The 12,983-nt window shown below is 32.8% G+C and overlaps 4 protein-coding genes across 4 annotated transcripts; 2 read left to right on the forward strand and 2 right to left on the reverse strand.

Moving 5' to 3' along the window:
- Positions 1 to 1,213: 1,213 nt before the first annotated feature.
- On the forward strand, positions 1,214 to 3,332 carry OCT59_024530 (uncharacterized protein). Its single transcript, XM_025316194.2, has 2 exons — positions 1,214 to 3,077; positions 3,155 to 3,332. The coding sequence occupies exons 1-2, from the start codon at positions 1,364 to 1,366 to the stop codon at positions 3,184 to 3,186; spliced, it is 1,746 nt and encodes a 581-aa protein (XP_025181198.1). The 5' UTR covers positions 1,214 to 1,363; the 3' UTR covers positions 3,187 to 3,332.
- Positions 3,333 to 3,487: 155 nt separating this feature from the next.
- OCT59_024531 (uncharacterized protein) lies at positions 3,488 to 6,072 on the forward strand. The gene is made up of 4 exons (XM_025323267.2): positions 3,488 to 3,761; positions 3,898 to 4,462; positions 4,552 to 5,041; positions 5,118 to 6,072. The coding sequence occupies exons 1-4, from the start codon at positions 3,707 to 3,709 to the stop codon at positions 5,553 to 5,555; spliced, it is 1,548 nt and encodes a 515-aa protein (XP_025181199.2). The 5' UTR covers positions 3,488 to 3,706; the 3' UTR covers positions 5,556 to 6,072.
- OCT59_024532 (uncharacterized protein) lies at positions 6,040 to 7,043 on the reverse strand. Its single transcript, XM_025310567.2, has 3 exons — positions 6,901 to 7,043; positions 6,703 to 6,825; positions 6,040 to 6,633 (listed from the first exon to the last, which is right to left on the reverse strand). Exons 1-3 carry the CDS (start codon positions 6,926 to 6,928, stop codon positions 6,197 to 6,199), a joined length of 588 nt encoding a protein of 195 aa, XP_025181200.1. The 5' UTR covers positions 6,929 to 7,043; the 3' UTR covers positions 6,040 to 6,196.
- An 811-nt stretch (positions 7,044 to 7,854) lies between these two features.
- OCT59_024533 (uncharacterized protein) lies at positions 7,855 to 12,894 on the reverse strand (the record flags this gene model as incomplete). Its single annotated transcript, XM_066135493.1, has 5 exons — positions 7,855 to 7,862; positions 7,954 to 7,978; positions 8,054 to 8,741; positions 8,806 to 8,965; positions 9,057 to 12,894. The coding sequence occupies 5 exons, from the start codon at positions 12,892 to 12,894 to the stop codon at positions 7,855 to 7,857; spliced, it is 4,719 nt and encodes a 1,572-aa protein (XP_065991507.1).
- Positions 12,895 to 12,983: the final 89 nt, after the last annotated feature.

The raw sequence follows: 12,983 nt of genomic DNA on the forward strand, positions 1-12,983 counted from the left end.
AACAGATTTTTATTATATATAATAAAATGGACCTAATCTCCAGCCCATGGGATTCACTATAATGAGGGTGAACTGTATAATAAATATTGAAAACATAATAATTTTTTTAAATGAACAATAACTATTTTCTTATTATGGAATTTATCAATTGGCAAACCAAACGAGTCAGCACCTAAAAAAGAAATCCAGCAAGCCAGTCAACTTCTCTAACTAAACTTGCAAACATTCCCGCCATTCATTCCTTTATATTAATTTACTGAAAACTTGCGGCAGAAAGACACTTCACCTCCTAGTTTTTAAAAATATTCTTCTTTCCCTCAAGTCTATTGGTTAAAGATTGAGAGCAAAGAAACTACATTATTTCGCAATTGCCAGCAGTGCGAGTCACAATTTCTGTTATCTTATTATTTATCTTATCTAACTCTGCTATCGTATTATCTATCCCTTCTCTCAATAAAGCTCCCGTCTTTGAAACCAACCTTGAGTTCGACGAACAACTTTCTCTTCCAACTCCGCTAATCTCTTTTTTTATTCATAGTCAAGTTTTTAAATTCTTCTAAGTTTAATCTCATTCAAACCATCCAAATTCGCGAGTTTGTATAAATACTCTTCACGAGTACTTATCCAAGTTACCAGTATTTTTCATGACATGTCTCGTCTAAGTCGTCTTCATGCCAACCTCCCTTCCTCAATATCTTTTATTGGAGGGGTTACATGCCGTAATTACTGAGAAATATCATCGCTCATTTTTGTTATGTCCGCATTTTTTAAGTTTACGAAAATTAATAAACTTAATAGTTAGTACGAACTATAGTTGTATACTTCACTACCATCTTTATCAAAATAGTTGTCCTTATAATTCATAAACTTCCATTTCTTCTCTAGTAAATCGCGCGCTAGCGACAAACAATATGATTTAAGCCGTCGCGACCAGCATAAGCCGCATCAGCAATTTTATTTAATACTTGCAATCTCGATGGCATCAATTAGTGTTTCATTAAATTGGCATTGTTAACAACTTTTCTGTTATGGATATTTCTTTTATACTTTTCAAGTCAGTTTGTTCTAAACAATTGTTACACAAAGTGTATTTCTCGTCCAATCAAAAATTCGATTGGATGTTTATTGTGGGGCGTTAAGGATGACAAAACTATTTGTAATCCGCAAACACGTTTTCATAATATATAAATTCGATAAAACATCGCGAAAATCGCGCAAGTATTTTGAACTCAAACCTGAGCTTTCAAAGTTTACCTAGCTTACTTTTCGAGGCAATTCATAATAAAAAAGAATTTATAATAGTTAAAAAAATATTCTTTATTCATGTATAAAACAAACCTTATTATATTTTATATTTTCAAACATGAGTAACCAGGATTATTTTGCGAAAGATTTCGATCCTAATAAGGTCACCATAAAACGTCTAAAAGAAATCTTAAACGCTCATGATATTCCACACAAGGGTATTGCAAGGAAAGCTGAATTCGTACAGAAATTTCAGGAGTACGTACTTCCTGAATTACAAAGAAAGGAAGAAAAAGAGCAGAAAGTTTCTACAGAGCAAAAGACTGCTAAACGAAAAAGTGTCACTGAACAGAAACATGCTGAAGAAGATAATATATCTTCTATCTCAAATTCACAAATTAAAACTCCAAATCAACGAAAGAGGAAAGTAGGACGTGTAAGTAGTAAAAAGCAAAAGGAAGAAACGATAACACAACCACAAATCATTCAAGATGATGGGCAGTCCTCAAAAGCAATAGTTATAGATGACGATAATATTAATAATAATGCACAACTGACTTCGATTTCACAAGAACAATTGAGGCAAAATTATTCTGAAAGGATTTCTCCGCCACGTCCTTTAAAAGCTCCAACATCAGAGACGCCGTTTTATCCTATGGTTCCTCCGTACTCTAGAACTCCTGCATATCCTTTTCTAGAGCCAGAAGAACTAGAGAAAGTTAAACTTAGAGAAAAAGAACTACAAGCGTCTTCGGAAACACCTTTATATCCAATTCAAGAAGGATCTGAAAATATAGAGGATAAAATAAAACATTTTGAACGGCGTGAAGCGTTTGCATATTGTTTTAAACCTCGAGCTCCCAAAAGAAATATCGATCGTAGACCGCCTCCCGAGTTTGTTAAACGTAAACAGAAGATCCGATTAAGTTCAGGGATAATTTTCCTTATTTTCACAGTCACAACCGTTATTGTATTGTTGAGTTTAAAAGCACAAATTGGCTTTTGTGATAGCGTTAAACCTGATTATAAGGAAGTTGAAGATTCACAATCATCATCTCAATTCGTAATTAACTTAATGTGCACGCAATGTCCTCCTAAAGCAACGTGTTCAAATGGCATCATCACAGAATGTGAAAAAGGCTTCAAACGGGAAACTTCATTTTTTCGGCTAGCTAAGCCTTACTATACGCATTGCGCGATTGATAAAGATCAAATGACAAAGGCTAGGAAATATACTAAAGAATTCAAAGAAATTATTGCTCGCGAAATGGGAAGAGTAACATGTGGATATGAAGATAAAGATAACATGTTGTATGAAAATCTCATACTTCAACTTAAAGACATCATGCCACTGCAAGACTACAAATATATCAATGTCACATACGAGACCATTTGCGAGGATGATGATATTAACATTGAGAATAAGGACGGGGAAAATTACATATTCTCCAAAAAGCCAACTTTTAGCTTTTATTGCCAATTATCTTTTGCCATCGCGAAACTTATCAAAAAGTTTTTCGATAATCTATCTTATTCATTGACAGTTCTGTCAGCATCATCTTTGTTAGTATTTGGATTCTGGTATATTCGACAACGGATATGGGAAAGACGCCAAGTGAGCGCTGCCTTCGGCTTAGCATTAACGAGATTAAATGAAGAAAAACGAATAATCGGTCAGGAGTTTCGTGAAGAGGCATTCGCTCATGTGAAAGACCCTATGGTACGTCAAAAGCTTTTCCAAAAGCTTGATGAAAAGGTCCGGACAAACCCGTATGTTCGTGCTGGAAACATTATCTACGACGGGTTTGAAACAGGTGTCTGGGAGTGGAAAGGTAAGTATACACATTTATATCTTCTTTAATCATCTAATCATCATAAACATTCATTGACTTGTTGATTCATCTTTTAGGTCCTTATACTACTCACGTTAATCCAAGGTAATCGGATTTTGATATGGTGCAATATTATTTCCTCATTTGCAAGGGTTCTTGAAAATTTTCTTAAAAGTTAATAATAAAAAAACTTAATGTAAAATCAAACTTTGGAGTTCCCAACATCTTGAATTATTAAAATGTGATTGTAGTTATAAATAATAATAACGCGCCTTTTATTATCACGTGAGCAAAGATTTTTGTATATGTGTCATAACTCGAAATCCAGGATTATAAATGGTTTATGAAATTGTCATGTGATTTGGAGAATGCACATGCACCCCGAGATCTCCTTTTATAAAGGGGACGGGTTCAAAAATTCCTTAGAAAAGATAAAGCACAGTTTTCTTTTGTGGTGGTCAAGCTTTGTTTTTATTCATTAACGTTCTCTTTTGAATAAAGCTAAAAGTGCCTAAAATTACCCTGCATCGTAGTGGATTTACTACTTGAACGAAGATTTGTATTGCTTTTTGAACTTCTAAACAGGCAAGACGTCGTCTCCAAAGCATAAAAAACGCAAGATTGAACCAATGTCGGACATGTCTGACGAAGATCTCACGTTCGAAGATTCTTATCGAGACTCAGGTATGTTATTCAATGTCTTTTAATGTGCTTGTTCTTATCAATCTTATTTTTTTTCAAAAGAAAGTTTAAGCTGCGCAAGTAAAATTATACGATTTTAATAATTAAATTCTATTTTTTTTTATATTTGTAATTTCAGACGAAGATGTCGAAGATGTCGAAGATGAAGATGACTATGTAGATGACGATGATACCGATCTCAACTTTACGGACGTCGTAGCGGAAAAAGACCGTAAAAAAAATTATGAAGTGGACTTTATTGTTCACTCTATTGAAGGTATCGTGAAGAATCAAGACGATGAAGTTACTCACGTATCCAATATTCTCGGTATCCAGAAACAACATGCTGCAACGTTGCTTCGTCATTTTCGTTGGAATAAGGAGAGACTTATTGAACGGTACATGGAAGATTCAACTGAGGTCTTAAATAAAGCTGGTGTCATAACTGATAATGCCAGAACACCAAAATTTATAAAGATTCCTGGTTTTATTTGTGATATTTGCTGTGATGATGATGAAGATTTAGATACCTTAGCTCTATCTTGTGGGCATAGATTTTGTAAAAATTGTTACGAACATTATTTGACACAAAAGATCAAAGAAGAAGGTGAAAGTCGCAGAATTTTATGTATGGCTAGCAAATGTAACGTAATAGTAGACGAAAAAACTGTTGAATTGGCGGTGAATAAAGATATACATGAGAGGTTTATATTTTATATATATTAATCATTGATTTTTTTTAGTAAATAATATTTATCCTTTATGATTATTTTAAATAAATAACTTTTTGTAGATATCGTACGTTACTAAATCGTACATACGTTGATGACAACGAATATTTACGATGGTGTCCTGCTCCTAGTTGTGAATATGCTATAGAATGTCATGTACCTCAAACTTCACTTACAAGCATTGTCCCGACAGTCGAATGCGTATGTACACATCGCTTTTGCTTTGGCTGTGGTTTCCCAGACCATCAGCCCTCCATTTGCGTTCTTGTAAAAAAATGGATTAAAAAATGTGAAGATGATTCCGAAACAGCTAATTGGATTTCTGCTCATACAAAAGAATGCGGAAAGTGTCATTCAACCATTGAAAAGAATGGTGGATGTAACCATATGACTTGTCGTAAATGCAAATATGAATTTTGCTGGGTTTGTATGGGTCCTTGGTCAGAGCATGGCACCAGCTGGTACAATTGTAATCGTTACGACGAAAAGACTAGCATAGATGCAAGAGATCAACAAGCCAAATCTCGTGCTTCTTTGGAACGGTACCTTCATGTATGTATTTATTGATGATGTTTATTCATGCTTAATTAATTAATTAAATTATAAATATAATCTTTTTCGCTTTTAGTATTATAATCGATTTGCCAATCATGAACAATCAGCGAAATTGGATCGTGAATTGTATAACAAGACTGAGAAAAAGATGGAGGAAATGCAACAAACCTCTGATTTATCTTGGATTGAAGTTCAGTTCCTTAAGAAGGCTGTTGATATTCTTGTTCAATGCCGTATGACACTTAAATGGACATATGCCTTTGCTTTTTATCTTGCTCGTAACAATCAAACTGATATCTTTGAAGACAATCAACGTGATCTTGAGATGGCAGTCGAACAGCTTTCAGAGTTATTGGAAAAACCTATTGAAGCCGAAAAAATTGCAGAATTGAAACAACAAGTCTTGGATAAAACTGTTTATGTTGGAAGCCGTAGAGAAGTATTATTGGAAGATACCGCTAAAGGATTACTTGAATCTCGTTGGGAATTTCAAGTAGATATTAAAAGTTAGAATTTTTATTAAGATTTTTAAGTATATTCACAAAGAAATTCTAAAATAAGGGAAGCTACTTGGGCGGTTAATAACTTTAGTTCTTTAGGAAAATTGTGTCAACATATAAAAAATTGGAAGTATGAGTACAAGTTAATGTTATATCATTTTCACACAATTTTTTTGCACTATTAATTTACTAAAAAAAAATTATCATTCACAAATAGTTCATGAAAAGTATAATTTATATAGCATTGTTTGAATGAAATAAAAAAAAAGGTAGTTTAAACAACGAAATTGATCAGGAAAACACAGGTTTACGAATATTAATCGTTCATCATTACAAATATCCCAAGTTCTTTTAAACCAAATGTTTTTTTTCTCTTGTAACTTTTCCTTTGTTTAATATTTACATTTTTCTTTTCTTTTTTTTCATAAATGGTAGCTTTTTTTCCCTCTTACTTTCTTTATATAAACATTTTATAAAACTTTTATGTTTGGTAGTTTAAATAACTTGGAATTGGTTTTTTCCTTAAAAGATACTATTTATAGACCTGTGTAAAAAAAAATTTTGAATATACATGACTTTTTAAAACTAATAGTATTTAATGGATTATTATTGTAATATTCACTTACAATACGCTAACATAATTTATAAATGGTTATTTATTAACTACAATAGAATCAAGTGAAGTATCGACATTTTCATCATTTGCATTATTTGTTAAAGAACTGGTAACATTTTTAAAATTATCCCAAGCACTTGGATAAACAATTGAATCCCATTTTTGTTGTAAACCATCAATAATTTCACTAAAAGAAGAATTCCTTTTTACAACATGACGAAAATAGGGTTCAATAAGATCATCGTTTTTCGGATTTTGAGGACGAAATTCGAGACGAACTTCTTCCTCCGAAGGATTAGGATGATGAAGAATATTAACATAATCAAGAAGAGATTTGTTTTGGTGTGAATCTAATGTTGGCAAAAGATCAACAACTACGTCTGGGATGTGAATATGTGATGCTTCATTTTCGTTGTCAAACAAATGAACTTCAAGTTTTATATATGAATGTGTACGAATCCATTCAAGGATTTCTATCAAAAAATGTTAAAGTTTTGCGTTTTTTTTTTAAAAAAAGGAAACTTATCTTCAAATTTGCTTACCTGGTTTAGTACCAAGGATCACGAATCTTGAAGAATTTACCACAGATAAACTAACCACTTCAGGTATTTTTGCGGGAGTGATTATCTTTCCTTCAGTCGCAGACTTGTTACCAATTTGTTCGCCTGAAATATCAATTTAAAATAAATATTAAACATTGTCAATTTCTTTGTCATATTCTAATTAGTATAATTACCAACCTATCACATAACCATACTTTAAAACCATTTTTAAGTATATAAGAGTTGTAAAAACAGTTTTTGAACTTTATATACTGCCAAGATATATATGGTACATTCCGAATCTTAAGTACAGAATTTGGGGCATGTTGATACGCGTCGTCTTTATGTATATCATTAACTAATATTAAACTTTACTAATTTAATATATCGTATATCATGAGTTAGAATCAGGTGATGCCGATATACTACGGCAAGTATAATTTTTCGGGGGGTCGATCTTCCCCAGTATCACCGACACTTTTTCCACCCCCACGTGATTTTGTAATATTCATCACCGGCATCACACCCCACCGCGTTTTCACTGTTTATATTTATCTGAGGGACTTAGTTTTTTTTTTGCCTCACAAAATTATTTTTTTCACATCCCTTTAAATGTCACCGGTCACATGGGGGTGGAATTTTAATTATAAAAGTGTCGGTGATACTGGGGTAAATGGGGGGTCGTGTTCGATCACGTGACTTGTAAAAATTTATTTTTTACAAATAAAACTTTTTCGCCAATACATAAAACTTTCAAGTTACACATAGTATGTGTATTTTAGCCTGCTGTGCAAGTTTACTTAGTGCGCAACATGGGGTTTTGAACACCGTTTTTGACTTATTTGAATTTTTTCATTTTCGTCATCCATTTTTGGATATGATCGGCAAAGATTATTCATTCATATGTAAAGTCAAAAACAGTGTTTAAAACCAGCTTTTTTTCACTAAGTAAACTTGTAAAGCAGGCCAAAATACACTTATTATACTTACATTAATCTTAGTTCATAAAAAAATGGCTTATTCATAAAATGTCAAGTCACATGATCGAACACGGCTTTAGACGACCCCATTTTTCGGCAAATGTATTTATGCACTATGACGTGGGACAGTGTCGAATTATCATGGCTATAATTCGAGCTACCCGGTAATAATTCACACCTCTTTTTTATTATACATTATGAAATTTATTAAATTAACAAAACAAGGAATAACTAAATGTATACTATTAAAATTATTAATTAGTAAACTAACCTGCATATAAAGTACTCAATATAACCTACTAACCCCTCCAGCGTTATTAATTTGTCCAAATAATAATGAAAATCGTTGTTTAAAAAAATCTACTGAATACGCTTTTAATTCGATCTCCTTTCAGTAAAGGAGTTAATAGGCTTGATTCGACACGTTCAACAACAGGTTTGACTAATTTAGGTTTTTCCAAAGATTTCTCATTGGATTTGCGAATTAATTCTAATCTATATTCATTATCTATTTTCCGCCAAATATTTAAAATATCAGCAGCTTGATCACTAGGACACATTGCCAAGGCATATCCCATGAGAATCATTTGCTTTTCCAAATTTTGAAATATGTCTTGCTTTGCAACCTCATAACAAATTCTCCAAGCAATATCTTTAACAGAATCTAGTAGAGTCTCCTTTTTATCATTATTTCTCATATTTGAAATTGTCTTTATTATCTTCACAATATCGATACACATATTGTATGCAAAATTGAGATTAGAATCACGTAATGCAGCATCAGCAAGCATGGCCATAACTTTGACTTCCGCAACTTTATCATTTCGGTAACCTAACTTCTTTGCAAGTTCCATAATTGATTTAGAATCATAATATGCATCTTCATTTGTACTTAATAAACGAGAAATCAAATCTAATTTATTTGGTGCAAGTCGAATTTGCATAGGATGTATCAGAATTCCAGGTTGATGATAAACTTTTTGTTCTGTAAGCATATGAGTTGCTTCAATGAACTCAATTTCAGATTGAAGAGTATCAGAAATGGGCAAAATTTGAAGACTAAAAAATAAAACACATTAACAACAATATAAGGAAGCCACTTTAGTAAAAACTTACGCCTTACCATTCATATGCCAACTTCATATATCCATGATACATATTTCCGGAAGGAGCATTATCAAAGAATTCTCTTGACGCATCTATAACAAGTTGCTCAGCTACCGTTATATCTAAAGGTTGTGGTTGATCAGTAGGCAAAATAATTTTACGGGCCAAATTAAATTCTAAAAGAGTATTGTGTTATAGGTAATATAGTTTTAAAGTATCCACTCAAAAGAATAGAAATTTAGCATTCACAAAATAGATAAAGGATACTGCCATAGCTCAATAATGAAGAAACAAAAATCTTATATATTTCCTCTGTAGATATTTTACTCAAAACGCCTTTTCCATTTTCATGAAGATTAAGAATTTCCTTTAATAATAAGGTCCATTCATCTTCATTTTTAAACCTATCTTCATCATTTTCAGGTCCACTACCAGATCTCCTTGCTAATTGAATACATAATTGCTTTTGTAAAATATAATCGTTCGAACTCTGTAAAAACCAACATAAAGGTACAGCATTGTCATATCGAGTGAGAATCTCTGCAGCATTCAAATGAAGTTCAAGAGAATCAATTATGCCTTGAAGTTGAATTTCATTTTTAGACTTGAATAGTGAGAAAAATTCATATGGTGTATAATTCTGGAGTGAATTAATGTCAAAACTTTCATCTGATACTTCATCAAATATCGGAAGACATTCATAAATACGAGTCATATCCTGCCAATTATCAGTTCTAGAATTTCCGTAAAGACAAGCAAGAGCTATTCTGGCAAGATCTTCATCGGAAACGATAATTCGTTCTTGCGCATCCAAACTCGGTTTTGATGCTTCAAAGATAGTACAAACTAATTTTAAATTAGATGATGAAATATCTAAGATATAATTGTAAAGCAAATCAAGTGGTTTACTCTCTGGTTCTGATATTGGTATTTTATCAATAATATCGTCTTTAAGAACATGATTTAATCGAGCACGACGAGAAGGCAATATTCTTAAAAAGGGAATGATAAATTTCTTAATGTCACTTACAATCCGTTTTTCATCAGTATATTGAAGGAATACTCGAATAATTTCCGCTTCAGTTAATGCCTCAAATTCCTTCAATGACATGCTTTTACTAACTGAATCCAAGTTTGGATAGCAATCATAAACGAGTTTCGCTAACATATCAAGATTTTCTTCCAAGGTCTCCAAATTCATTACATTTTTCCTGATTCCATGATGAATAAGTTCAAGAGCTTTATCCACTTGTCCTGAAACACTATCTATTTTATGAGCACGATCAATATACCACTTTGTAATTAAAGTTGATTGTGCTGGATATTCAACTGGGTTTAATTTTATTCCTCCGACTTCTAATTCCTCTGATACATTAGGTAATATTCGTTGCTTTAAAATTGGGTTATCAACCCAATCTATTTCTCTCCATGGTTGTTCATGCCACAAACGTTCAACAAGTTCACCATTGCTATTTAAGATAACGCTAGGTAAGAAAGATTCATAATCATCAGGGTTAACCGTTTCCGGAATTTGTTCAAGGATTGTAAAACGATAAGGCAATGTTTCGGAACCATGATGAGTAAATAGAACGTTCAAACCCTTGAAAAACTCTTCGGTTGCATAATCCATAGCTAAAGCTGCAATGTTCAAATCACGAAATACTGCATAATCATCAACGAATGTTGAAGCATAATCAACAAATGTGACCCAGCCATCATTGTCTTCAAAATCCTCCATAGATCCATTTTCAATGTCATGCTTTTTTTTTTCTTCAACGATAACCTCATATGTACGCAACCGATCCAAGTACTTAAAAAAGTAATGCCTATATTTACAAATAATAATATCTTTTTCAGATATATGTAGTTTGCCCAAAAATTCTTTCACCTCAGAATTTACTTTAAAAGGATATTCACGAAGCAATTTAATTATTTCATCTTTGTTAGACGATGCTCCATTATTTAAAATCTTGTCCAAAATATCTGTGTCTTTCAAACCATAATTTAATAAAAGTCTTAATAAATCAGGTTTATTGCTAAATGTACGTATACAAGCAGAGAGTACCCATTCTCTATCATGTATTTTATCAAGGTAATCATGAATTGCAGACTCAGAGACTTCAGCATCCTGCCATTGAGCCTGATATATAACATCTGTATCTAGATCGTACGTTTTTGCTATTACCAACGCGTCATCATAATCTAGAGCATTTATTTTGCGATTTAATAGCTCGAGAGGAGAAATTTTAGAAATACGATTAAGACGATATGTCTTTCTAGAAACTGTTACAATTTTCCCACGGGATTCCGTGGTATCATTTTCAAAGTGCCATAAGAAAGTATCAGTCACATAATGTAAAGAATTTGCTAAAGCACTTATTAATCTGCTTAATTGAGATTCTGCTTCTTCGGATTCTTCATCATCAATATCTCCTTCTTCCTGTTCTCTTGAATATCGAACGAATCCATCATTAATCATTCGAGCTTTAACAGATTTAACCTCATGTTCAATAACAAGGAAACAATTATTACATTGACTGGTAATTTCACGACAAGATTTAAAAGATTCTGGAGATTCACCTAATATATTGACCATTTCTGGAAGGCGGGCAATAATCATTAAACCGTATTGGTAACCAAAAATAAGGGCATCATTTGACCACCAACCAATTGATACAACCTTTCCATTATCAAATCCTGGAATACTAGTAAAATCACCACCCTCATTTTTAATTTCTGAAACTTTGTCAATAAATTCTTCTAAAGACAGATCTCTAAATTCTTTACCTCTAGCAAAGAAATTAAGTTCAGATTGATTGAAAGATCTATTTAATTCGAGTCCTTTATTTAAGGACAAATTCCATAACTTTACTGCACCAGAAAAGTCCAAAGTCAATAAGTGCTGCTGATTTGGTGATAAAACCATGTTATGAATTATTTCATCTGTGAAATTTTTGTTGGTATTACGCCAGGTTGAAAAAATATTTATTAACCGATAAAAGAATCCCGAGTAATCAGCTGTTTCTTGACTTAATTGTGATGTATCATCTATAGTTCTACTATTTGAACCTTCCAATTCTAGTTTTCGATAAAATGGTCTTTCTGGCAATAGCATCCAACATGCAACAGAAGACAAGGTTGTCTCATCATCATCCTCAAAGCTTGATTTACCGCCAAGACATAACATTAACCCATTTAATGTTATGACAGCTCCGCAAGCAGTAGTAGACAACCACTGCTTAAAAGAAAATTTATGATAATAAACAAAATAACCAGGATCGGAAGGTCCTTCACGCGAATAAGTAGCATTAGGTCTCAAATGAAATAAAGTTTCTTTTCCGTCCATGGCTGCTGTCTCTGTTGTGTTAATTAAATAGCTACGTAAAATACCATCAAAAGTGACTACCAGCAATTCATACTGGTATATGTATCCCTCAAATGATAATATCTTATTTGATCCACGTTTTGGATCAATAAAACATAAAAAGGCTACTGGTTCAAGAAAAAAACTCGACCTGCTCTGTGCATCTGTTTCAGCATCAGAATTAATGTTTGTGCTAGATAAAATGACACAAACTAAATTTCCATTTTCGTCAATGATCTCAATTGTTCCATCGCTCCTTGAAGCTGCTAAGATTTTAGAATCTGGACTCCAGGATAGACGTCTCCATTTTGGAAATGTGTCTCTATCTCTTTTAGAAGTAAAAATTGCGTGATTTGTTTCAAAGCCACTTTTACTCGTTCTAATTTCTATTTTATGATCGCTCAATGCAGCTAGGTACTGGCAATTGGGCGACAGCTGCATAAATCTATCAGAAGCTACTTTTAGACGTGCCTGAATAAGTGAACGTGGTACCGTAGTGGAAATCGCAAGTTTCTCTAAGCTACGAACGAGGCGGTGTGTAACTTGCTTGAACACATGTTTTGGTATCTGAGAATAAGAAGGATCATAAGGGTTAGCATGTAGTTTGACTTGGGAGCCGGTTTCCTGATCTAATTCATCCTCTGGTTTCCAAACAGCAACTACATCTATATCATAAAGTATGCGTTCTGAAGAGCTTTTGGTAGGTTCTATTTGTTTTGCCATTATTTTCCAATTTTGCATCTGCGAATATCCTAAATTTTGATTATATCAATCGGTAATACTATACAAGCCAATCAATTCTGCAGTTGAATCGTATGTATAACCTTAGC

The sequence above is a fragment of the Rhizophagus irregularis genome, chromosome 4 (assembly GCF_026210795.1).
Source record: "Rhizophagus irregularis chromosome 4, complete sequence".
NCBI classification, from domain to species: domain Eukaryota; kingdom Fungi; phylum Glomeromycota; class Glomeromycetes; order Glomerales; family Glomeraceae; genus Rhizophagus; species Rhizophagus irregularis.